General features: G+C 45.7%; 3 protein-coding genes across 3 annotated transcripts in view; 2 read left to right on the top strand and 1 right to left on the bottom strand.

The window, feature by feature from the left end:
* Positions 1–24,520, bottom strand: part of LOC141121729 (uncharacterized) — a 373,994-nt gene that overhangs the window by 38,680 nt on the left and 310,794 nt on the right. The window lies entirely within an intron of this gene.
* Positions 2,204–24,520, top strand: part of LOC141121652 (uncharacterized) — a 447,439-nt gene continuing 425,122 nt past the window's right edge. The window contains exon 1 of the mRNA XM_073611330.1: positions 2,204–2,254. The gene's annotated coding sequence lies outside the window, so the exon portion shown is untranslated. The remainder of the gene's footprint in view (positions 2,255–24,520) is intronic.
* Positions 6,131–24,520, top strand: part of LOC141121674 (uncharacterized) — a 33,523-nt gene continuing 15,133 nt past the window's right edge. The window contains exons 1-3 of the mRNA XM_073611364.1: positions 6,131–6,323; positions 6,440–6,537; positions 6,618–6,845. Coding sequence (XP_073467465.1) covers positions 6,239–6,323; positions 6,440–6,537; positions 6,618–6,845 — 411 coding nt within the window. The 5' untranslated portion in view covers positions 6,131–6,238. The remainder of the gene's footprint in view (positions 6,324–6,439; positions 6,538–6,617; positions 6,846–24,520) is intronic.

Here is a 24,520-nt window from a genome sequence, read left to right as displayed (position 1 = left end):
CCTCCACCACCAGTTCCTGCAGTGTCTTCTCTCTACCGCTTTCCAAATGGAATGTCTGTCTGTTCCTGACATCACTTCCTGTCTGTATTCCATAGAGACTTCCTGTCTGGGTAGAGGTGAGATCACCACCTTGTGGAGCTCAGAGGAACTGCAGCCCCGTGAAACATCTCATAGTGTGAGCCTTGTGCTGTGTGTGTGTATGTACTGTATATCCTTCCCCTTTCTCTCCTCCCTGAGTGTGTATGAAGAGGCGAAGCTCTGAGTGTGTATGAAGAGGCGGAGCTCTGAGTGTGTATGAAGAGGCGGAGCTCTGAGTGTGTATGAAGAGCGGAGCTCTGAGTGTGTATGAAGAGCGGAGCTCTGAGTGTGTATGAAGAGGAGGAGCTCTGAGTGTATATGAAGAGGCGGAGCTCTGAGTGTGTATGAAGAGGCGGAGCTCTGAGTGTGTATGAAGAGGCAGAGCTCTGAGTGTGTATGAAGAGGCGGAGCTCTGAGTGTGTATGAAGAGGCGGAGCCCTGAGTGTGTATGAAGAGGCGGAGCTCTGAGTGTATATGAACAGGCGGAGCCCTGAGTGTGTATGAAGAGGCGGAGCTCTGAGTGTGTATGAAGAGGCGGAGCTCTGAGTGTGTATGAACAGGCGGAGCCCTGAATGTCTATGAAGAGGCGGAGCTCAGAGTCTGTATGAAGAGGCGGAGCTCTGAGTGTGTATGAAGAGGCGGAGCTCTGAGCGTGTATGAAGAGGCGGAGCTCTGAGCGTGTATGAAGAGGCAGAGCCCTGAGTGTGTATGAAGAGGCGGAGCCCTGAGTGTGTATGAAGAGGCGGAGCTCTGAGTGTGTATGAAGAGGTGGAGCCCTGAGTGTGTATGAAGAGGCGGAGCTCTGAGTGTGTATGAAGAGGCGGAGCTCTGAGTGTGTATGAAGAGGCGGAGCCCTGAGTGTGTATGAAGAGGCGGAGCTCTGAGTGTGTATGAAGAGGCGGAGCTACTGCTGGAACAGCGGTCAGAGGAGGAGTCTAGGAGGGAGATGACAGAAAGCGCAGCAGACTTGCAGGAGTGAGCGAGGAGGATCCAGTTCCTTTGCCATCGGAGGTGAGGAGAGTGTGAAGGATGTTGGTGACTCTGGTAGATGAAAAGCTGGGAGTCATATTGCTCTGGTGAGTGGGGAAGCACTACTAAGGGGGCGCCCTCACCATCACGTGTGTAAGAGGTGGAAGAAGGCGTGGCTACACTACAGCTGGCACAGTTTGGAGCACCGAGAACTTTACACCTTATCAACTTTTCATTGATTGGTGGACTTTTATAACAAAGTTTGTTGAAGTAGATGTAAAGTGGAAGCAGTGGACTTGCAGAGAACACTATATTCAGCACAAAATATTGTATGATTACATGAATTTGGACAGATTTTTACTTTATTTAATATAGCAGCAAATATTATAGCATTAATGAAGTAGGTGTAAAGTGGAAGCAGTGGATCTGCAGGGAACAGCATCTTAAATACAAAGCACTTTATGTTGTATATGAATTTGCACATGGATCAGTTTACTTCATTTATTGATAAACACCATAATATCAATGAAGTAGGTGTAAAGTGGAAGCAGTAGATCTGCAGAGAATATTATTTGAGCCCCTAGCACTTTATATATGAATGTCTCCACATATTTTAGTGTATTTGTGATGATTTATGTGCACACACAATAGGACAGCGCTGTGACACATAATGATCTTCTAGTTGATAAAGGGAATACTTACCTTTGTTACAGCAGCAGTCCGGTATAAGTTATTTTTGTAGGTATTTGAGTTGTTACACATAGCGCGGGTTTTATTCTATTTATATTGGTGACATAATTGCCCAAATCTGGGGATCAGGAGCCATTTCCACCCTTTACTCTCGGCTGGGGTCCTTTGTATCCATATAACAGATGTTCTACATGACTAAATCTGCAATCAATTTTACTGCAAAATCAAAGGGGCCAAAATGTCTCCCCCCCGAGCAGTAATATATTTCTATCCCCCTTGGTGGGAGTGGAGATGACCCATCTATAAGGATATACAGTACATACACACACAGCACAAGGACGTGTTCACACTACGAGATGGTTCTCTGAGCTGCAGTTCCTCTGAGCTCCACAAGGTGGTGATCTCACCTCTACCCAGACAGGAAGTCTCTATGGAAGACAGGAAGTGATGTCAGGTACACACAGAACATTCCATAGGAAGTAGAGAGAAGACACTGCAGGATCTGGTGGCAGAGGAGGTAATATGTAGATTAACCCCTTCAGGGGGATCAGTTGATGATTAATATTTCTTGCTTCCAAAGCTGGTCATACATGGTTCAGTTTTATAATTTAGTCAGTGGGCTGAGAGGAAAAAACAATCGATTTCCCCATCCACACATTGGAGGGGGATGGGGGAATCCTCCCCGCTGCACTATTGTATTCTGACACTGGGGGGCGCTCCTCCGCTCTCAGAATACACAGATCAGTGATGAGGCTATTGGCTGCAGCCGCTGATGGAGTGACTTTTATCCGGCAGTGACCACACATGGATGGAAATGTGACCGATCCCTGCTGAACCAGCTGAATTTCCATGTCTCTATGGTCACCATAAGTCAGGACTCGACAAATCCCTGGTCACCATGGTGACTAGAAATGGTGTCCTGGCCCCTGGGCTCTTGTCAGCCCATTCTCACTGTTGGTCTGAATAATGCTTTTGCTTGAAACCTGACCCATCATTCAGACAGGAATGAGGCTTGAAGTGGGGCCTGGCAGAATAGTGAGGGGAGTGGAGGAGGAGGTGGCATCACCCGACCTGTGAAGTGAGGAGTGGACTGGACAGGACAGGACATGAGAGGACTCATCTCACTGAGCTCCCGCTGCCGATCTTTCTCCTTTCCCTACATTACTGTCACCATCGGCTCCTGCTTCCACCCACAGCTGCCTGTGTCCCTGCAGAGCCCTCCGGCAGAACAGAGAGGAAGGAGCGGGACCGAATCTCCAACATGGCGCCACCTCGGCACTGCCACAAAGATCCCCACAAGGTGCTGAGAACCAGGACTACAGAGTCCTTACAGGAGTAACCAGGACAAGCCTGCAAAACAGCCATCTAAGAAACCAGCCAGGGAGGGACATGCTGCTTTATGTACACAAGATGTCCTCTCCATCCACTCTGCTCTCACACACTGCTGGGGGAGATATACAGGACATGCAGAAGGACACAGGGGAGGAGGGGATTGTATTACTGTCCTGCATTCTGCACCCTGCACAACCCTTTCTGCACCCCATGTCCTGTGTTCTGTACCCTTCTCCTGCACCCCATGTCCTGCGGTGACCTACACCCTTCACCCCATGTCTTGCATTCTGCACCCCGCACCCCATCTTCTGCACCACTTGTTCTGCACCTCACAAATTACTTACCTTGCCCTAGGCGCTGACATCCCACGCTACACTAATAAAAACTGTTTCCTAACTTTTTTAGCTGGCTCCCAGATTCAAATCAAATTTGTCAAGCCCTGCCTTGAGTGACTTCCTCCCCTCCCCCTCATCTCCTTCATCATGTAAGTCATGCTGAGATAATCTCCCATTGGCTGAGCAATATTCTCATTTGTCTCTGAGCTCCTTCTTGCTATTCCTCGTCCTGCCTGTTGTTTCCTTGGATTGATTTTCTGTGTAGTGACCCCGGCTTCATCTCTTGGATGCCTCGTCTGTTGCTTGTCCTGACCTTTATCCTGATTCCTGGATCTCCTCCTCATCTCTCCTCCATATCCTCTTACACAGCTTTTCTCCACACCTGCAGTGATCCTGGGGGGTGGAAACTTGGCACCAGCACTTAGCAAAATCCATCCCCACCATTAGAAGCTCTGGAGAAAATTGTCTGCTATTTACACTCCGTTCCTCCGCACGTCACCTGATCACATGAGAGCTTACTTTCACAGATTTCTGACAGATTTCTTTATGGTAAAGGTCAAAGTTCACTCTTCAGTTTAGGAGAGGTAGGACACACCCAGGAACAATGATTTGGTTTGCACAGGAGCCTCATATAGAGGACTCCTCAAATCTCCCTCTCTAAATGTCTCTCCATCCAGAGCCTATATTTCCTATGACATCACACTGACCTCACAGCTCCTCCTCCCAATGTCCCTCTATCTGGCTTTTTTTCTGATGCTCTTAGGATGTGGGCGGACTCTTGGCATCCTCACTAGCAAAGTGGGACTGTTGGCCAAGAGGGGGGGGATTGGGGACTTTACATGAGGCACAATGTTTGTGCCTCCATCCCGGGTTCAAGTAAAAAAGTATAAAAAAGGAGAATGTGGGACTTTAAATGAGGCAATTGACTTGTGGAGGTAGAGTATATAGTAAGCATTTTTTATTTTTAACAATAGTAAAAAAGTATTTTCATATGTATACATGCACAATGGCATAAACATAATAGATACATATACATTAGCTAGGCAACACATAAAAGATAGTAAATGTTAATAAATATAATACAAGGTGTTTCATATTAGCAGGCATTGGTAAATCATATGCAAAAGAGCTGCTATAAGATAGGTACACATACACATTGATAATTGCATAGTACTCAATGGATCTTAGATGTATAAAAAGTATATATGGGCCAGTGAATAAGTAATGAGCCGGACTTGTCTGAGCACCCCATGGAAACTCAACGCGTTTCATGGCTATTTGCCATTCATCAGTTGGGTACAGAAGTAAACTGTAAATATAAATATGTAATATTAGTAAATATGTTCTACCCCTTTAAAAGGGAGAAAAGACCTTATGGGGAGAGAGAGATCTGTACTCACAGGTCGGCTATAGCACTGTGCTTGGCTAGCATTGAGGAGGATGGGACCCCAGATGGTTGTCTGTTCCGGAGCTGAGGCAAGGAACCCCACCCCAGCCAAGAAAACCTCCACATAGCATGCCTGATTGCTGCAACACATTCCACATGTGTGGGGATGATTAAAGGGGTAGAACATATTTACTAATATTACATATTTATTTATATTTACAGTTTACTTCTGTACCCAACTCCTGATGAATGGCAAAAAGTAATGAAACGCGTTGAGTTTCCATGGGGTGCTCAGACAAGTCCGGCTCATTACTTATTCACTGGCCCATATATACTTTTTATACATCTTATGCCGCGTACACACGACCGGACTTTACGGCAGACTTTGCCCGGCGGACTTTTCGACTGACTTTTCGATGGACTTTCTGAATGAACGGACTTGCCTACACACGATCAACCAAAGTCCAGCGGATTCGTACGTGATGACGTACGACCGGACTAAAACAAGGAAGTTCATAGCCAGTAGCCAATAGCTGCCCTAGCATCGGTTTTTGTCCGTCGGACAGACGAGCAGACTTTTCGACCGGACTCGAGTCCGTCGGATAGATTTGAAACATGTTTCAAATCTAAGTCCATTAAACTTTTGAGAAAAAAAAGTCAGCTGGAGCCCACACACGTTTGAATTGTCTGACAGACTCCGGTACGCCGGACCAAGTTTGCCAGAAAGTCCGCTCGTGTGTACGCGGCATAAGATCCATTGAGTACTATGCAATTATCAATGTGTATGTGTACCTATCTTATAGCAGCTCTTTTGCATATGATTTACCAATGCCTGCTAATATGAAACACCTTGTATTATATTTATTAACATTTACTATCTTTTATGTTTTGCCTAGCTAATGTATATATATCTTTTATGTTTATGCCATTGTACATGTATACATATGAAAATACTTTTTTAATATTGTTACAAATAAAAAATTATTACTATTTTTACTTTTTTATGTAGTTGGTCCTGCATTGTTTGTAATGATGTCAGAATGCCTGCATCACGTTTTTAACCTGCATAGTGTGGGGGTCCTGTGTGGGTAAATAATACCTCAGTCTGAAGTGAGGCTTTAATAAAATGGAGACCTGAATGATGAGGTGAGGAGGATTCTGGGAATATTATTTGATTTTGCTCTTTGTGTTCAGATCTGGAGTTTTCCTCCTGTGAAGTCTGGAGATCATATGACCATCACATTGCCTCCACCTCCCTCCCTGATAGAATAGAGAAATACAAAGAAGATTCTAGAAGTCACCAGAGAGATCATGGAGGAGAGGTGAGCGATGCTGGGAATTCTGGGACATTATCCAGTAACAGACAAGGGATGTGTCTGGATGGTGACTGTATCATTGTGTGTGTCAGGTTCCTATAAGGTGTCAGGATGTCACTGTCTATTTCTCCATGGAGGAGTGGGAGTATTTAGAAGGACACAAGGATCTCTACAAGGACGTCATGATGGACAATCAGCCGCCCCTCACATCACCGGGTAAGAGGAGACTTTATTGTAAAGGAGAGAGCAGTACGGAGGGTCCACCTAGATCCCCCATCATCTGATAAACACATAGAAACAATGTATTCAGTCAGTGTGTGTGTTTCCTACAGATGGATCCAGTAATGGGAACCCACCAGAGAGATGTCCCCGTCCTCTGTATTCCCGGGATTCCACACAGGAAGATCACACCATCCCTCACCATCATCAGGTAGATGAGGAACAATCTCTGATAGTATCATTAGGATCTGTACATTATCTGCATTGTTAACATTTTTATTCTATATTCAGAGTGGAAACCTGAGAGATTCTAAAGTTGACGTTAAAGAAGAGATAAAAGAGGAGGATGATGAGGATGGGGTGATGGAGGAGTCAAAGTATCTTAAACAACACAAAGATCTGTCCCAGGACACCATGGTGGTGTCATCCAGCTACAGAAACCCACCAGAGATATGTCCCTGTCCTCTGTATTCCCGGGATTCCACACAGGAAGATCACACCATCCCTCACTATCATCAGGTAGATGATTGACAATTATTGGTAGTTCTGATTTATACACAGCATGTTGGTTACAATTAATGATTTATTATATATTCAGAGTGGAAACCTCGGGGATGATATTATTGATGTTAAAGAGGAGCATGAGGGGGGCGTGGCTAGGATTTAGATGAGACAGGATGTGTTTCCTAGGAGCTCCACTGAATCCTTCTACATCCTACTCCAGTGCGGGGCACTCCGCAGCTCTTGTGGACTGATATTGCTGTATAACCAGAGGGGGAACACGTAGGATTAATGTCTACTCAAAAATCGGCTTCAGCTCCCCAGATTACCCGGTCTCAAAAGACACAGCAGCATGTGCGGGGCCACCGCCATCTTGCTATCACTCTCCTGGCAAGTCTGCAGTGCACATGGAGAAGGCAGCAAAGGGCTCCGGTGGGGGGCCCTCGTGGTACCTGATACACCATCTGCACTGGAGGTATGCATCTGCAGCCGGAGGGGGATCTCTCGGCAGCGGACCTTACTACTATGATCCTGGCGGCCATTGATAGCAGCTAGGCAGCTCTCATGCTCAGAATCGACCATCTGGTTGGATAAAATCAGGGGGCGCTTGACAGGAGTGGAGGAGCATATCTCAGAGGTGGAGGACGCTGCAACTATCAATTCCACACACCTAGCTGAGTTGCAGGCCCAGATGAACATCATGGTAAAAAAAATGGAAGATGCAGAAAATAGACAGCATCGCAACAACATCAGAGTGGGGGGGGACCATCCTACTATTTTTGCTGAGCAATTCTTTCAAGATCTTCAGCTGAAGAATACGTCACCCACTTATGTAGTGGAAAGGGCTCACCATGTGCTGACAGGTGCATGGCCACTTGGGGCCCCACCGCGAGCATTCCTGGTGTGTTTTCAGAATTTTCGGGACCGTGACAAGATCCTGACAGAGGCTCGCAAGAAAGAGGAGGTACAATATGTTAATGCCAAGATAATGTTGTTTCCTGATTTTTCTGTAGAAACGCAGAAGAAACGCCGTTCCTATGTTGAAGTCCGTAAGCATTTGAGGGCAAAAGGCTTGACGTATGGTATGCTGTATCTTAGCAAGCTGCGAGTCGAGTATCACGGTACTGCAAAGTTTTTTTGAGTCTCCGGGGGATGCCATGGACTAGCTTGACTCCATTTAAACCTTACATTTGCATATCTAGACCTGTGTTCTCCCTGCTGGAAATACAGAGTGCGGGACAACTGCCCTGCGTTTTGGAGCACACACATAGGAGCTCCTGGACTGTTCTACTGTTTTTGTAACTTTGTTTTTCTCTTATTGTTGAAGTACTTTGTTGGACGATTTTTACTTTTTCTTTGCTGAAGTAAAATTTTGCAGATGACTGAACTCTGCTACAGTTCTAGCTGTTTCCAGTAAATCTTGATATGGGGTTAGGTTATAAGCTGAATGCCAGGTTTTTATGTTCTTGGGTATTACAGGAGGGTCAGTTTTTTCAGGCTCCGGGTGCCACCATGTGGGGGTATTATGTTTTCTATTTTAAATATTATGTTTTCCTAACCTTGTTTTCCTTTGCAGCCCCTTTTGGAACACCGAGGCAGGGCCGTTGGCCTACTTCTGTCTTCCTTGCTATGTTTCGATATACTTTAAAAAGCTATTATGGCTCCGTCGGTTAAAGTACTGTCTTGGAATATACAGGCCTTAATAACAAAGTGAAAAGGACAGCAATGTTTAGCTACTTGAAGGTGGTCAGACCAAAAAATGTCCTCCTACAAGAGACGCATTTGGATGGGAGCAAGGTGTTATCATTGTGAAGATCATGGATACACCGTATGTTTCATGCTTCTTATTCCTCTTCTACGAGAGGAGTGACCATTTTGCTCAGCAAGAGTATACCCTGCTCAATCCAGAAGGTGATCTCTGATCCACGAGGAGATATCTTATCTTAGTGGTGGATATATATCAAACAACCATGGTGATTGCAAGCATTTATATACCACCCCCTTTTCAACTGCAAATGTTATATGATTTATTGGTGACACTGGCTTCCTATATGCACCTTCCTCTTTTCCTGGCTGGTGACTTTAATGCTATTCTTGGCGGTGATTTAGATACTTCCAACCTGCTAAGGGTGGCTTCCAATGATCTCCTCTCCTGGGTATCTGCTGCCCAATTCAATGAGTTGTGGCGGTGGAAGAACCCGGCTGTTCAGAGTTTTTCCTGTTTCTCCCGGACGCATAAAATGGCATCCAGAATCGATCTAGCTATTGCCAATGACACTTGTCTCAAATTTGTACATGATGACTCCTACTTGGCGGGTGGTCTATCTGACCATGATCCTCTATTACTAACTCTCTCATTGACAGCCAGAATGGGAGGAAATGCATGGCAGCTTTCACCTGGTTAGCTACAAACGGAGCAGGTGGCACAGCAAGTACAGACACACATGTCAAACTTCGGGGACAAAAATGTGTCCTCTGCTGCAGATACGGTGGTTTGGGATACATTTAAGGCTGTGCTGAGGGGACAATACATATTGGCCATTAAGGCATCTCACAAGGAACACAATACAGAGAGGGAGGCACTACAAACTGAGGAACATAGGTTGGAGAGGGAGTACGCAGCTACTCCAGGGGATATGACCTTTGTAGCCCTGGAGGGAACCAAACCACAACTTGCCTTGTTTGACACTAACTTAGACCATACTAGCTGGCTTCATAGAGTGGAGTCAATTTTTGAAAAGGGTGACAAGAATGGCAAATTATTGGCACTGCTTGTGGCAGATCAGAGGGCACAGGTTAGTGTGCCACGTATCCGCTCTCGGGCAGGAGAACTGGTTTAAGACCTGGAGGAAATCATGAGTATTTTTGTTTAATACTACTCTCTGATATATTCATCAATTCCTGCATATGATGAGGCAAAGCTGGTGAATCCTCTTTCAGGTCTTCCAATGCCTGCATTAGAAAGGGATGGTAGTACCTAGCTGGAGCAGGATATAACCAGGGCTTTTTTTCTCAGAGAATAGGTGCAGGAATTCACCCTTTCTGTGTCACCCTTTTTTCTCCACCTTTACCCACCTCTGAGCACCGTTCCTTAGTTCCACCTCCTACCCACCTTCCAGTACTGCCCTTTTAGAGAATACAAAACCAAGTATCATTTTTGTGGTGATAAGCAATTTGTATGGAATTTGTTCATGATAACAAGAAAAGCAGTAAAATAGATCCCCAGTAGCCAGTAACAATAAAGCCCCCTCTAGCAACAATAGACCCCCCCTTAAAAATTAACAACCCAAAACAAAATCCCCCAGCAGCAACAATAGCCCCCTGGCAGCAACAACAGATCTCCCCACAGCCAGCATCAGCAGACCCTTCAGCAGCCAGCAACAATAGACCCCTCCCTCAACAGTAGACCTCTCCCAGCAATATCTGACCCCTCAGTTATATAAGACCCACCCCCCCAGCAACAATAGGTCCCCGACCAGTAAGAATAGACCCCCCTGAAAAAATTGATCCCCCCAGCTAGAATAGATCCCTCAGCAGCCAGCATCAATAGACCCTGCAGCACACCCCAGCACCCCTTCCCATTACATACAGTCAGTTCTGGAGGTGCTGGAACTGCGTTCCCACTAAAAAAAGCCCTGAATATCACTATTAAAGAAATAGAGGTGACCTTACTCTTGTTTCCCCCACACAATTCTTCGGGCCCAGATGGGTTCCCGGTGGAATGGTATAGAGAGTATTCTTTCACGGTTGCCCCTAGGCTGCATTCACTATATTCATATTTCTTTGAACACAAAGTGTTGCCATCATCTATGTTGGAGGTGTATGTGATGCTCTTGCCCAATCCGGGCAAGGATCATACATGTTGCTCCTCTTATAGACTGATAGCCCTCCTTAACACGGATCTAAAGATCCTTACAAAGGTCTTGACCACTAGATTGGCAGTGGTGCTACCAGCCCTGGTAGATATTGATCAAACGGGTTTCATGCCTGGGAAGTTGACGGATACAAATCTCCATTGTCTATTTACCCACTTGCAAATTTCTCATAAGACAATGCGGTGGTATTGGTGGACATGGCCAAGGCCTTTAACTCAGTGGATTGGGGGTATATCATTGGCAGTGTTGAAGCATATGGGCTTTGGTCCACGTTATTGTAAGTGGCTCTCTCTACTATACAGTGCACCTAGGATGGCGTTAAAAATAGGGGCTTCAATATCCCCCTTTTTTGCTGTGGACAGGGGAATCAGGCAGGGTTGTCCGTTGTCACCCTTCCTGTTTTTCCCTATGATTGAACCATTGGCGGTGGCGTTGCGCTCCTCTCTGAGGTGGGTGCACTGGAGGGTGGCTCAATCAGAGAGTGCCTGGTTCTGTATGCGGATGACATATTACTGTTTTTGAAGGATCCAGGTACCTCTCTGCAAGCAGTTTTAAATATTTTAGATATTTTTTCAAAATTTTACAGCCTTATGCTGCGTACACACGATCAGAAAAAACTTGGATGGTTTTTCCGATGCAATTCCGCTCAAGCTTGCATACACACGGTCACACAAAAGTTCTCTGAACTTTCGACCATCAAGAACACGGTGACGTACAACACTACAACGAGCCGAGAAAATCAAGTTCAATGCTTCCGAGCATGCGTCGAATTGTTTCCGAGCATGCGTGATTTTTTGCGCGTCCGAATTGCATACAGACGATCGCATTTTCGGATAGGAACTTTTTCCGACCGAAAAGTAGAGAACCTGCTCTCAATCTTTTGCTGGCTGGAATTCCGCCAGCAAAAGGCCGATGGAGCATACACACGGTTGCATTTTCCGACCAAAAGCTCACATCTGAGTTTTGCTGGCGGCATTTCTGATCATGTGTATACGGCATAAGAATGAACTGGGACAAGTCGACCTTTTTGCAACTTGACCAGGGCACTGAGGTTGTGTCGGACCCGAGGCTACCATTGAAATGGATCACCTGTTTCGCATATTTGAGGATTTTCATCTCTGCAAGGGCTACGGACTATCTTAGCTTAAATTTGCTGGACCTCCTTAAAAGGAAAGCTGAATTATGGAAGAACTTCCCCTTTTCGGTTTTGGGATGTATAAATCTTCTCAAAATGAAGATCCTTCCGGTCTTTTTATACTTTTTGCACAATTCTCCGGTGTGCATCCCACATCCCTTTTTTTGTCGGGTGCATGGCATTTTTGGCTCATTCATATGGGGAAATTCACCTCCCAGGATAGGTCTCTGTGCTCTTCAGGAGCCCTAAGGGCATGGGGGTCTTGTGCTGCCTGATCTATACAAGTGTTTTTTGGCTAGCCAGGGAGTTTTTGCGTGCAGGTGGCTTCTTGGGGATGATGGAGATTCTGCCACGGTATTGGAGGCAGTGGTGCTGGGATCATATGAGAGTCTATGACTCCTGGTCCATCATGTTCCTGGAGCCAAATTTCCTTTAATGGAACTATGAGAGCTACCATTAGGGCCTGGGACAATACTCAGAACCTACTGTCGCCTGCATCTGAGTCTCTGTCACCAGCTTCTACCTTGTGGTTGACTCCCCGTTTTTCCCACTTTCTTTCCATACCAGACAAAGTCATATGGGAGTCAAAGGGGATTAGGACCTTAGGTGACATTGTTGGGGGGGGGGATTATCCTACTTTGATGATCTAAAACCAAGATTTGACCTGCCCAACTCGTATCTGTCCTGTTACCTTCAATTAAGGCATGCTTTTGTATCTCAGTTTGGCTCTGTCAGGGTGGTAATGAGGCTCTCCACATTGGAATCTGTCCTGTTGGATGAGTCAATGAAAAAAAACCCTATCAGAACTATACAAGGAGCACTTTCCTACTCCTCCTCCCTCAGTAGTCAGGTGTAGGGAGCAGTGGGTGGCAGAGGTCCCAGACTTGGGAGGAGAAGACTGGGATGATATGTGGAGTTTCCCAATTACACGCTTAGTATCGGAAAGAGATCGTCTGATCAAATTTAAATTTCTTCTCAGAATATATTATACACCAACAAAACTAGCCAAAATTTATCTGGGGACTTCAGCGGAGTGTTAGAGATGCTCACACTCTCCGCCTGACTTTAGTCATATATTTTAGCACTGCCCAGTGGCTCAGGAATTTTGGGCTGCTGTTGTGTGCTGTGTTGAGGTCACCTCGGTGCTAGTGCCTATGACAGTACCTAGGATACGGCCAGAGGCTAATGTACTGACAGAGGACAAACAAGATTTGAATGGGATTTTTCAGAGACTGAAATAACTTTTGATTAAAAAGTCTTCCCTTTACTGGCATAAAAGTTACTTTTGACTTTTTATATCGAACGAAAATGTGTCCCCTTTGGACTGAGGATCCAAATCTTTCCCACCATCACACAAATTAGTGGTGAGATGAGGAGATTGTGGGGGGGGAATCTTCATAAATGTTCCACCCAGATGATGGAGGTCCAAGAGCAAAAAGTAACGGGATTAGGGGGTTAGACGAGCAAATTCAAAAGTTGTGTTCAGACAATCAGGACCCTACAACCAATCAGAAATAAGATGAGCAACAGAAAAGCCTGTTTTTTTTTTTTTTTTTTAACAATTTAATAAAAAGATTGTAGTTAATAAAAACAAAAAACTTATGAGGGATATTGTGACTTACGACTCAAATAAAGCAAATAAGTGTCAGGTAAGTCAGAGAGGGAAACCAATACGCAACCCTCCCCCTTCTCGCAAAAAGACCCAACCAGAAAAAGGTAGAACTCAAAATAATGACAATGATACTGATGTAATCTCTTCTGTCTCTTCTTCATCAGTTTCCTTTCAACAGAATGACTCAGCTGCAAAGAGTAACCCAGGACATAGGACATATAAGAAAACCAAATTTGTTGGTCGGGGTAGTGGTATTACCCGTACCAAAAGAGAGAATACTAACCAGAGTAACTTTATGGATTTGAAGGGAGCACCTTTACCTCTTCCTAATTTTTCTTTCTCTCAATTCCAACCTCAGGTTAATATCCCTTCGATGTTTGGAGGTGGTAGTATTACCCAAATGCAGAATGGGGGTGATGCACGGGGTTCTGGTCCCTCGGGTGAACAGCCAAACGTGAGAAAGCCACAAAAAAGTAATAACAATATAAAATCAACTACTCCTTCCACATCCCAGACAGGCCCCTCCCCTTTGGGGAGTCAAAAAAGTCAGGCAGTCTAGGGACTTATGTGACGAAGACTTAGTAACCAACAAATTGGAGGTAATCAATTTATCACAACACAATCTTTCAGAAATCTGTCCTAGAATTAGGTTTAAGTTGCCAGAAAGGCAATAAATTTGAGCTGGCAAAGGATGTTTTGCTCTTTGCTAGGAAACTATTGTTCCATGTCATTTCACAATGCTACTGTTACTCCACAGGCTCAAAAAGCTAAGGATATGGAGCTGTGGAAGGATTTTTACCATCAATGATTTTCAGGCCCTAAAAGACCTTATACAACTTTGGGAAGAAACTAACCCAATTGCATAGATTCAGTTGCCTTGCTGTCAGAGACATCAAACACTAAACTTTGTTTTCTCAGAATACAAAAATAAATCCCAATCATTTCTCCCGCTACAACGTAGTATACATATCTGGTTATTTGTTCAGAATGTTTTCTATGACATAAGATCTCTTCCTGATACAGTGGGGAGAACAAGTATTTGATAAACTGCCGATTTTGCAGGTTTTCCTACTTACAAACCATGTAGAGGTCTGTAATTTTTATCATAGGTACTCTTCAACTGTGAGAAACAGAATCTAAAACATCCAGAAAATCACATTGTATGATTTTTAAAAAATTAATTTGCATTTTTTTGCATGACATTAGTATTTGATCACCTACCAACCAGTAAGAATTCCGGTGTTCTGCCGAGAAAGTTCCGCTCGGCGGATAGGATCCGGCGGAAATAGCCGAAGGTGAATAGGTGAAAATCAGCTGTACACGGCGCCTGTAAGAGGGCCCCTCGCGGCACGGCATCGCTTCGCTCGGCTCTTTTTTATACCCCCTCTAGGTCCACTTGGATGGTGTGGAAGGAACTTGGACCTAGGGCCGTGTACAGCTGATTGAAGATTTTGAGCTTCGGCTATCTCAGGCGGCTCATAGTAGTCCGTACTGCGCAGCCGCTGCGCTTGCGCAGTACAGGGGGAGGGGGTCCTTTTTTTTTTTTTTTTTTGTTCTATGCACTAGGCACTGACTACTTGATGGCTAATAAGTCGCTATTAAGTCGCCAGTCCGCGGCAGCTTGCGCTAACAATTCTTCACTTTTCCACACCAGTGTTTTAAATAGGTCTCCGATTAAAGATGAGCCGCCTGCGGTCGCCTCTAGTTCTGCGTTCAACTATCGATTACTATGACCTGCATGTTCTATCAAATCATACTGCTTACATAGGTCCACAGCGGATGTACATAATATGGGGGAATCACCATGGCGTGGTTTAGCAAAGAGAAAAATACGAAACCCACAGGTTGCTGCAAAGTGTAGCTGGATGTACACTTTTATGTATGCTGTGTGTTGTATGTATGATGTATACTTTTAACCTTCCTCTTTAGTTTTAGCTTTTGAACACCGGGTTATTAAAACGGGATGGCAACAGCATATGAAGACTTATGATTCAAGTGGGTCATGCAGGTGAACATAATCTTAACAGTCACTTACCCCTCCGGTTTGTTTAGGGTGTCAGAATCTTACCATACTGATGATTTCAAGGACTGTCTCCTGTACCTTGATGTCTTCCAACAGCTTCCATAGTGTCAGTGTGAGCTTTACCTGTTTTAGATATTCTATGGGGATTTTTAAGATCTTTGAGAGAGACTTGGAGGCTTAGAGGATGATTCCTCCGTTTCAGCTTTCAAACTTTGTTCGGGCTCTCGTCGGTAGGGGACACCAGACATCCAGGTCTGCAGAGACGCTCCCGTCTGTGGTAAAGCTCCGTAGTGCCGGTTTGGAGTGTCGGGTTCGGGCACCCCACTCTCACCTCCTCCTCTTACTGTGGCCAAGACCTGGGGTTTGGGTTATAGTGTGTGACGAGGGGAGTGGGGGAAAGATGATATCCAGCCAAAGGGGCGGCAGTGAGCTAGGGGGATGACCCGTGCTCCAGCATCGCTCGAGCCGCAGCCTGCATTACGGGCGGGGAGACGACAGGCATCCTGGGTTCGGCATCGGCGCCTAGACTATGTCCACATCCGGCTCCTCCCTCCTCCAGGGGGGGTCCTTATCCGCAGAGGGAACTTTCTCGGCAAGACACCGGCTCTCACAGACAGTTATTTTTTTTTAAGAAGACCTCCTGTTCTCCACTCATTACCTGTATTAACTGCACCTGTTTGAACTTCTTACCTGTATAAAAGACACCTGTCCACACACTCAAACAGACTCCAACCTCTCCACAATGGCCAAGGCCAGAGAGCTGTGTAAGGACATCAGGGATAACATTGTAGATCTGCACAAGGCTGGGCTACAGGACAATAGGCAAGCAACTTGGTGAGAAGGCACAACTGTTTTTAACAGCAATTATTAGAAAATGGAAGAAGTTCGAGATGACGGTCAATCTCCCCCGGTCTGGGTCTCCATGCAAGATTTCACCTCGTGGGGGATCAATGATCATGAGGAAGGTGAGGGATCAGCCCAGAACTACACCGCAGGACCTTGTCAATGACCTGAAGAGAGCTGGGACCACAGTCTCAAAGAAAACCATTAGTAAAACACTACACCGTCATGGATTAAAATCCTGCAGCACACGCAAGGTCCCCCTGCTCAAGCCAGTGCATGTCCAGGCCCGTCTGAAGTTTGCCAATGACCATCTGGATGATCCAGTGGAGGAATGGGAGAAGGTCATATGGTCTGATGAGGTAAAAATAGAGCTTTTTGGTCTAAACTCTGGAGCATGGAGGTGGAAACATCATTCTTTGGGGCTGCTTTTCTGCAAAGGGGACAGGACGACTGCAGCATATTGAAGGGAGGATGGATGGGGCCATGTATCGTGAGATCTTGGCCAACAACCTCCTTCCCTCAGTAAGAGCATTGAAGATGGGTCGTGGCTGGGTCTTCCAGCATGACAACGACACAAAACGCACAGCCAGGGCAACTAAGGAGTGGCTCCGTAAGAAGCATCTCAAGGTCCTGGAGTGGCCTAGCCAGTCTCCAGACCTGAACACAATAGAAAATATTTGAAGGGAGCTGAAAGTCTGTATTGCCCAGTGACAGCCCTGAAACCTGAAGGATCTGGAGAAGGTCTGTATGGGGGAGTGGGCCAAAATCCCTGCTGCAGTGTGTGCAAACCTGGTCAAGAACTACAGGAAACGTATGATCACTGTAATTGCAAACAAAGTTTTCCATACCAAATATTAAGTTCTGCTTTCTCTTTCGTTCATTGACAGACCCAGCCTTCTTTATTCAGAACCATAGGGTTATATCGCCCCCTACAGGAGTAGGACACTAGGCAGACAAAAGACTTGGCTATGCCCATTGGCAGTCCTAGGTGATATACACCCCCCTCTATGCTGCAGGCCTTCAGTTATGCAACCAGCAGTATCAGAAGTATTAAAAACTCCATAGAGGGGCGGGTGCTGTGTCTGTCAATGAACTCAGAGAAACGGATTTTACGGTAAGTCAAAAATCCTATTTTCTCTTTCGTTCATTGACAGACACAGCCTTCTTTATTCAGAACCATAGGGATGTACCAAACATGAGGGGCGGGGCAGCCAACAAAAACAAAAAAAACGCCCAAAGTATATTAGGATGTGTATGGATATTATTAATAACAAGGAATGGTCCCTGAAAAACAAATTTGGACGTTTTACCAGGAATTTAGGGAGATTATTCTTAGAGCATTTGAGGCTGGCCTAAGGCCTCACACACACGTACGTTATAAAAAACGGGCTGTAAAGCTAGTACAGACGCCAGGAAAAAAGCAGCGTTAAAAGCGCGATTTGTGTTTTGCATTGAATTCAATGCATGTTTACCCGCGCTAGCTTTCAGCCAAGTTTCTCTGTCTCTATTCAAAATCAATGGTTCTCTATGGGAGCCCATTGATTTGAATATAAGTGCGACTTGTGTGCTGAGAATCTTGAAGGAGGAACCCCGTGAAAATAAAAAAAAATTAAAAGGGGCATGATGGGACTGTGATGTCATAAGGGGAGGGGTCACAGATGACATCACCCGGTGACCCTGCCCCCATGCCTATTTAAGTCGTTGCGCACCGCGCACACGGCATTACAGCGGGAGAGAACGTTGAGTCAACATCGGAAGAAAAGAAGAGGGAAGAAGACAACAGAGAAGACCGGGCCACCGCTAGCAAAAGAGCCGGCAAAAGAGCAGAAGATAGCGGAGGAGCCCGACAGAAGACACCGGAGAGCACGGAGAAGTCGGAAGAGACCCCCTGAGCTGCCGAATAAATTACTTTAAAAACCTGTGTTTTTATATTGACACTTTTTTCCCCAGTTGAATGGGTAGTGGTACGGTGTACCCCATACTCATTCACGTAGGGTGGGGGGCCAGGATCTAGAGGCCCCCTTATATAAGCCCCCCGCCCGCAGACCCCGACAACCAACGGCCAGGGTTGTTGGGAAGAGGCCCTTGTCCTCATCAACATGAGGACAAGGTGCTTTGGGGTGGGGGGCCCCCCTGCCCCAAAGCACCCACCCCCCCATGTTGAGGGCATGCGGCCTGGTATGGTTCAGGAGGGGGGAGTGCTCGCTCATCCCCACCCCCTTTCCTGACCTGCCAGGCTGCGTGCTCGGAAAGGGGCCGGTACGGATCTTGGGGGACCCCCACGCCATTTTTTTTGGCGTGGGGCTTCCCCCTAAGATCTATACCAGACCGAAGGGTCTGGTATCGTCTTGGGGGGGAACCTCACGCAATTTTTAAAAACAATTTTCGTGGGGTTCCCCTCTCAAGATTCTCAGCACACAAGTCACACCGCAAGTCAGACCATCTTGATCCGACTTCTGGTGCAACTTCTATTCAAATCAATGGGCTCCCATAGGGAACCATTGATTTTTAATAGAAACAGAAACGCCGGACGAGGCTTAACACAGCATTAAGCCTCGTTAAATCGCGTTTAACACCTTTTGCCGGCATCTGACGTTTTTACAGCTCTAGCGCTGGAGCCTCAGAACACGCTGGTCCTTGTTTTTTTTTTTGGAGCTTAAAAACGGCTATGCCATTTACAGCTCAAGAACACCATGGTGTGTATGAGCCCATTGAATAACATGGAGTGGCATTCTTAAGCAGCAAAAATAAAGCTCAAAAACGCCGCTGTAAAAAAAGTCCGTGTGTATGAGGCCTTATAAACAAAAATATATACGAATTTCTCAATATCCAATTATACCTTCCTTCTACTCTTTACCAAAGGTTCATAAGAACAGGGATACACCACCTGGGCGGCCAATAGTATCAGGGATAGGATGTATCTCTGAGAAAGTGAGTAAATTGATGGACGACTATCTAAGACCATTCATTACATCTTTACCTTCGTATGTACAGGATACTAGAGCTCTGTTGAAGATTTTGGATGCCAGCCGAAGCGTGGCTTGTCACAATCGATGTCAAGTTCCTTTATTGCTCAATACCCAATGTAAAGGGTATTACCATGGTTGCAGAGCTTCTGAAAGAGAAAGATAACACCATGTGGCTTTATAACGTCTTTGTCTTGGAACTACGTGAATATGTCCTGTCAAGGAACGTTTTAGTTTTCAATCGCTCCCACTACCTCCAGGTGCAGGGGGTCGCAATGGGGACTAAATGTGCCCTGTCGTACACAAACCTGTACCTGGGGGGGATGGGTGCGAATCGTTGTTCTTCGGGGCCGATGCGTATATGTACCTGTGCCATATCATGTCCTGGCACAGGTACATAGACGATATTTTGATCTGGACAGGCACATGAGAGGAGCTTGGAGAATTTATGCAGTGGATTGGTAGAAACACCCTAAATCTGAGTTTTACCATGGAATTCAACCTAAATAAAGTCGCCTTCCTGGATATTCAGATCTTAAAAGGACCAGACGGTAGTCTGACCACAGACTTCTATCGGAAACCAACCTTAGCTAACACCATCCTCCCCGTTGATAGTGCCCACCCCACGGCCCTGAATAACAGCATACCTTATAGTCAAAATTTAAGACTTAAGATAAAGTGCAGTAGTGGGGAGGATTTTTTGGTTCATGCTAGAGATTTACAAATGCACCTCTTACGGAGAGGCTACAGCAATAAATGCCTAAAAAAAGCTTTCAACAGAACGAAGCAAAGATCTCGTCAGTCTCTTTTGTATACTCACCGTAGGATAGAGGACAACGAACCAAAACCAACTTGTATCATTCCAGGGTTTTCTCCAAACCATGTGGATTTTAGAAAGATACTCCAATGCCCTTGGCATCTCTTATGAGATGACCAAATAGTAGGCAAATACATAGGTGATAAACCAAATGTAACCTACCATAGGGCAAGGTCCCTCAAAGATCACCTAACTCCTAGTCATCTGCTGGAGAGAATCTCCACTATCCCTTGGAGTCAGAAACGAAAAGGGCACATACAGCTGTGGCAAATGTAATTACTGCAGAATGGATAGGGAAAGCAAAGACTATGAGACTAGCCAATGGACAATTGTGGACTCCTAAGGAAGCCACTAGTTGTGCCACAGTGGGTGTAGTCTACTACATGGAGTGCTAATGCAAGGCATTTTATGTAGGTAAGACTAAAAGACCTTTTAAAAAATGTACCGGAGATTACGTATATGAAATCACAAATGGCAGAATGGAATCGGCTATTAGCCGTCATATTGGCCTATATCATGACTTTGAGTGGAGCTTTATGAAGTTCTTTGCTCTTGAACATATCAGGTGGTATCCTAGGGGTGAGGATATTGACAAACGCCTCTTCCAGTTGGAGACCCAATGGATTTTTCGCTTACAGGCTGCAAAATCACCGGGTCTGAATGAAGTAATTAGTTTTAAGTGTTTTCTATAGGTAATCACTAGAGTCTTGCAGTTGTCTTAAGTTAGTAGTCTTTGTATGGCTACTGGTTGCGGTTTCTTTCTTTTCCTTTATTAATGAGTAGAATATATTTAATAAAGACATCCATTGAATGAGAGGGTTCGTGAGAATTAGAAGATTAAATTATAAAGTACATATAATCAAAATAATTTTAAAAGAGATATATTTTCCATCCAGTGCGGGTGACCATGGGGTCTTTCCCACGCAATGGCACAGACTGAGGCCAGGTTTCTATGGAAAATCTGTTCCCCTTCTCATAGATTTGAGGAGGTAGTGAAGTCTTGGATCCTATGAATGTGTGTACCCACATTGTTACATATTTATGAATTAAAGCATCCAGAAGTAATACTATATTAGTGATACCCTTCTGGGTATTAGGTGCTTTATTGGAGAGTCTTTGACTAGATCTACTATATGTAGGTAATGTGTGAGCAATAGTCATATAGAAATGAATTACTTACTCCCGTCATCTCCTTTTAACACACAAGATGGCGACACTGAGTTTAAACTTTTGGATGTGTGAAAATACGTGCAGATACCTGTCTAAGACAGCTATTTGCACCCACTTCCGGGCATAGACTCCCACGGGAATCTATGTCTCTTCCTGTCCCGCCGCGCTGTCTGCTGGGACACACACGGATCCCAGAGACAGCACGGACCATACAGATTGCGCTACGCAACTCGCGCATGCGCAGTAGGGAACCGGGAGGTGAAGCCGCAAGGCTTCATTTCCTGATTCCCTTACCGAAGATGGCGGCGGCAGCACCTGAGGACCGAGGGACGGTTCAGCCTCGAGTGACGACATTGCTGGACCCCGGGACAGGTAAGTGTCCATATTTTAAAAGTCAGCAGCTGCAGTATTTGTAGCTGTTGACTTTTAAATTTATTTTTTTCCGCGGGACTCCCTCTTTAAGACTTCACTATTGATCAACCTTATTTTTTTTTTTAACAAGAAAAAAATTGTTTATTCGATTTTTACAGTACAAGCGATGCATATACACAGTTGTTTACAGAGATATTGTTACATGAATTGTCACAAAACGAATGGGCTGCACATTTACACAGGAGAAAGATCTGCAGAACTGTTAAATTATATCACATTAGGATATGGGTTCGGAGGTAATAGATTCCAGCAATACTATTTAAGGAGGACCTGGGGGATGGGGGGGGATACGGGAAAGGCAGGATATGCGGAATTTAAAAAAGGGGGGGAGGGGCCTCATCTGCTTTGCCAAGTTCACAGAGCTCAAACAATGGTTAGACATTCAGGAGATCATAGCAGTGGTACACTATTGCGGGGTGGGTCCAGCAGCAATCCCTCAGTGATCATCCGCCACCTCTGTGCCCCAGACATCTATTCATCCCGACCATATTTTGTCAAATTTGCCAGGGCAGTTTCGGTTGGCATAGGTAAGCTTATACAATGGCAACACCGAGCCTGGTGTATTTGCCCCTTACCCTAGAGTGTAGTAGGCCCTGTGGAGGAACTTGACCTGCATAAATCGGTCTCTGGCCGAGATCATGTTAGTAACAAAGGAAGATACACATGTCTCCCATTCCTCCTTTGTCAGATCTGGGATGTCTAATTTCCACTTAGCTAGGGTTTTTTCAAGTTTCTTCAAAGGAGCTATGGACAAGTGGAAGTACAGGAGGAAAAGGGTTTATCTATGATCTTGGCAGTAAGTAGTCCCTCCACAGGGCCTGATTTCAGTATGAGTTGCGCTGGGAACTGTTTCCTATACGCATGTCGATGCTGGTAGTATCAAAACAACATCCACCCCGGTAGTGCGTAGGCACTTTTGAGGTCAGAGAAGGATCTCAGTTTACCCCCCTGTAACTATATGCTTCAATTTGACTATACCCTTCCTTGCCCAAACCTGGAGGTCTGGAACGGTATTCATGTGTGGTAGGTTGGGATTGCCCCAGAGAGGAATGTGGGGCGAGAACGCCCCAGGGGAGCCAAAGCGGGTCCTGGCTTTATTCCATACATTGATGGTTGTGCACATCAGCTCCGTGATGCCAGGGTGAGATCTCGCCCCCCTGAATACCACGTTGATGAGGGAGGAGTATGAGCCCATTATGGCTGCTTCCAGGGTCACTGCTGGATTGTCTTGTAGTTGGGAAAACCACCATCTGACAGTCACCAGGACGGCCGCCCAGAAGTAGACCTGAAAATCTGGTAGGGACAGGCCTCCCTGGGTGATGAGCAGCTGAAGGGTGGTAATGGCTAGTCTTGGGGGCCTTCCATTCCAAACAAAGGAAGTTATTCTTTTTATTTTGGTGAAGAATGAGGCCGGAGGGATCAAAGGGGCATTTCAAAAAAGGTAGAGGAATTTGGGGACATAAACCATTTTAACTAAGTTTACCCTACCTACTGGTGATAGGAGGAGGGTCCTCCAGGCTATACATTTCTGCAAGAAGTTTTTAAGTAATGGTTGAAGGTTCAGCTCATAGTATGAGGACAACGGAGTCCCAACCCTTACCCCTAGGTATTTAAATTCAGATGTCCAGTTGAGGGGGGTGCCTGTTGGTGGGTGGTGACCTGATGCATTTAGTGAAAAAAGGAGTGATTTCCCCCAATTAACCTTGATGCCTGAAAATGAGCCGAATTCATTATGGTGGGAGGGAGGAGATGTCTTTGAGGAAGAGGAGGGTATCATCAGCATATAATGATATTTTATCTGTTACTACACCGACTTGGATTCCCTTTACTGAAGGGGTGGATCTAATGCAAGCTGCCATGGGCTCCATGGCTAGTGCGAATAATCCAGGGGATAGTGGGCAACCCTGCCTGGTGCCCCTGGACAGGGGAAACGGCAAGGAGAGTGAATTACTTGTGTGTATATGGGCCGTGGGATTGTGGTATAGCATCTGGACCCAGATGATAAAACGGGGGCCAAACCCGAATTTGTGAAGGACCGCCCAGAGGTAGTGCCACTCAACCGAGTCAAAGGCCTTTTCGGCGTCTAAGGAGGCGACTACCTCCGGGCTGTCCCCGCTTGCCCTAGAGAGATACGTAAGAAGGCGTCGGATGTTTATGTCGGTCCCTCTGCCTGGCATAAATCCAGACTGGTCCGCGTGCACCAATGCCGTAATCACAGTGTTCAATCGGCTGGCCAACACTTTAGCCAACAGCTTGGCGTCCACATTAAGGAGGGAGATTGGGCGATACCAAGAACACTGTTCAGGGGGCTTACCAGGTTTAGGGATGACCACTATAACTGCCTCAGCCATTGTCGGGGGTAATGAATTCCCTTCCATGGCTTTTTGCAGTACTAGACTAAACGGTGGTAATATCTCCTCTGCATATGTTTTAAATAATTCGGCAGGTATCCCACCTGGGCCTGGCGTTTTGCTATTTTGCAAGGAGGCTACTGCCCTCTGTAACTCCTCTTATAGGATAGGACCGTCTAAAGCTTCTCTAAATGTGGATGTCAGGCAAGGGAGCTTCACCCCGTCGAGGTATGTCCTCAGTTCTTCGTCCGTGCACTCCATTCGAGAACCATAGAGCTCCCGATAGATTGATGCAAATCTGTCATTGATGGAAGAGGGCTCTGTCAGAGTCGTCCCATCCGAGTCACATATGGACGAGATAGTCACTGGGGAGGAGCTTTCCCTCGCCAGCCATCCCAGCATACTGCCTGTCTTCTCCCCGTGCTCAAAGATTCTTTGGGACTGATGTAGAAATTTCGTTTTGGTGGCT

The sequence above is a fragment of the Aquarana catesbeiana genome, unplaced genomic scaffold, assembly GCF_042186555.1.
Source record: "Aquarana catesbeiana isolate 2022-GZ unplaced genomic scaffold, ASM4218655v1 unanchor228, whole genome shotgun sequence".
NCBI lineage: Eukaryota > Metazoa > Chordata > Amphibia > Anura > Ranidae > Aquarana > Aquarana catesbeiana.
This window is presented reverse-complemented; position numbering and strand designations above follow the sequence as displayed.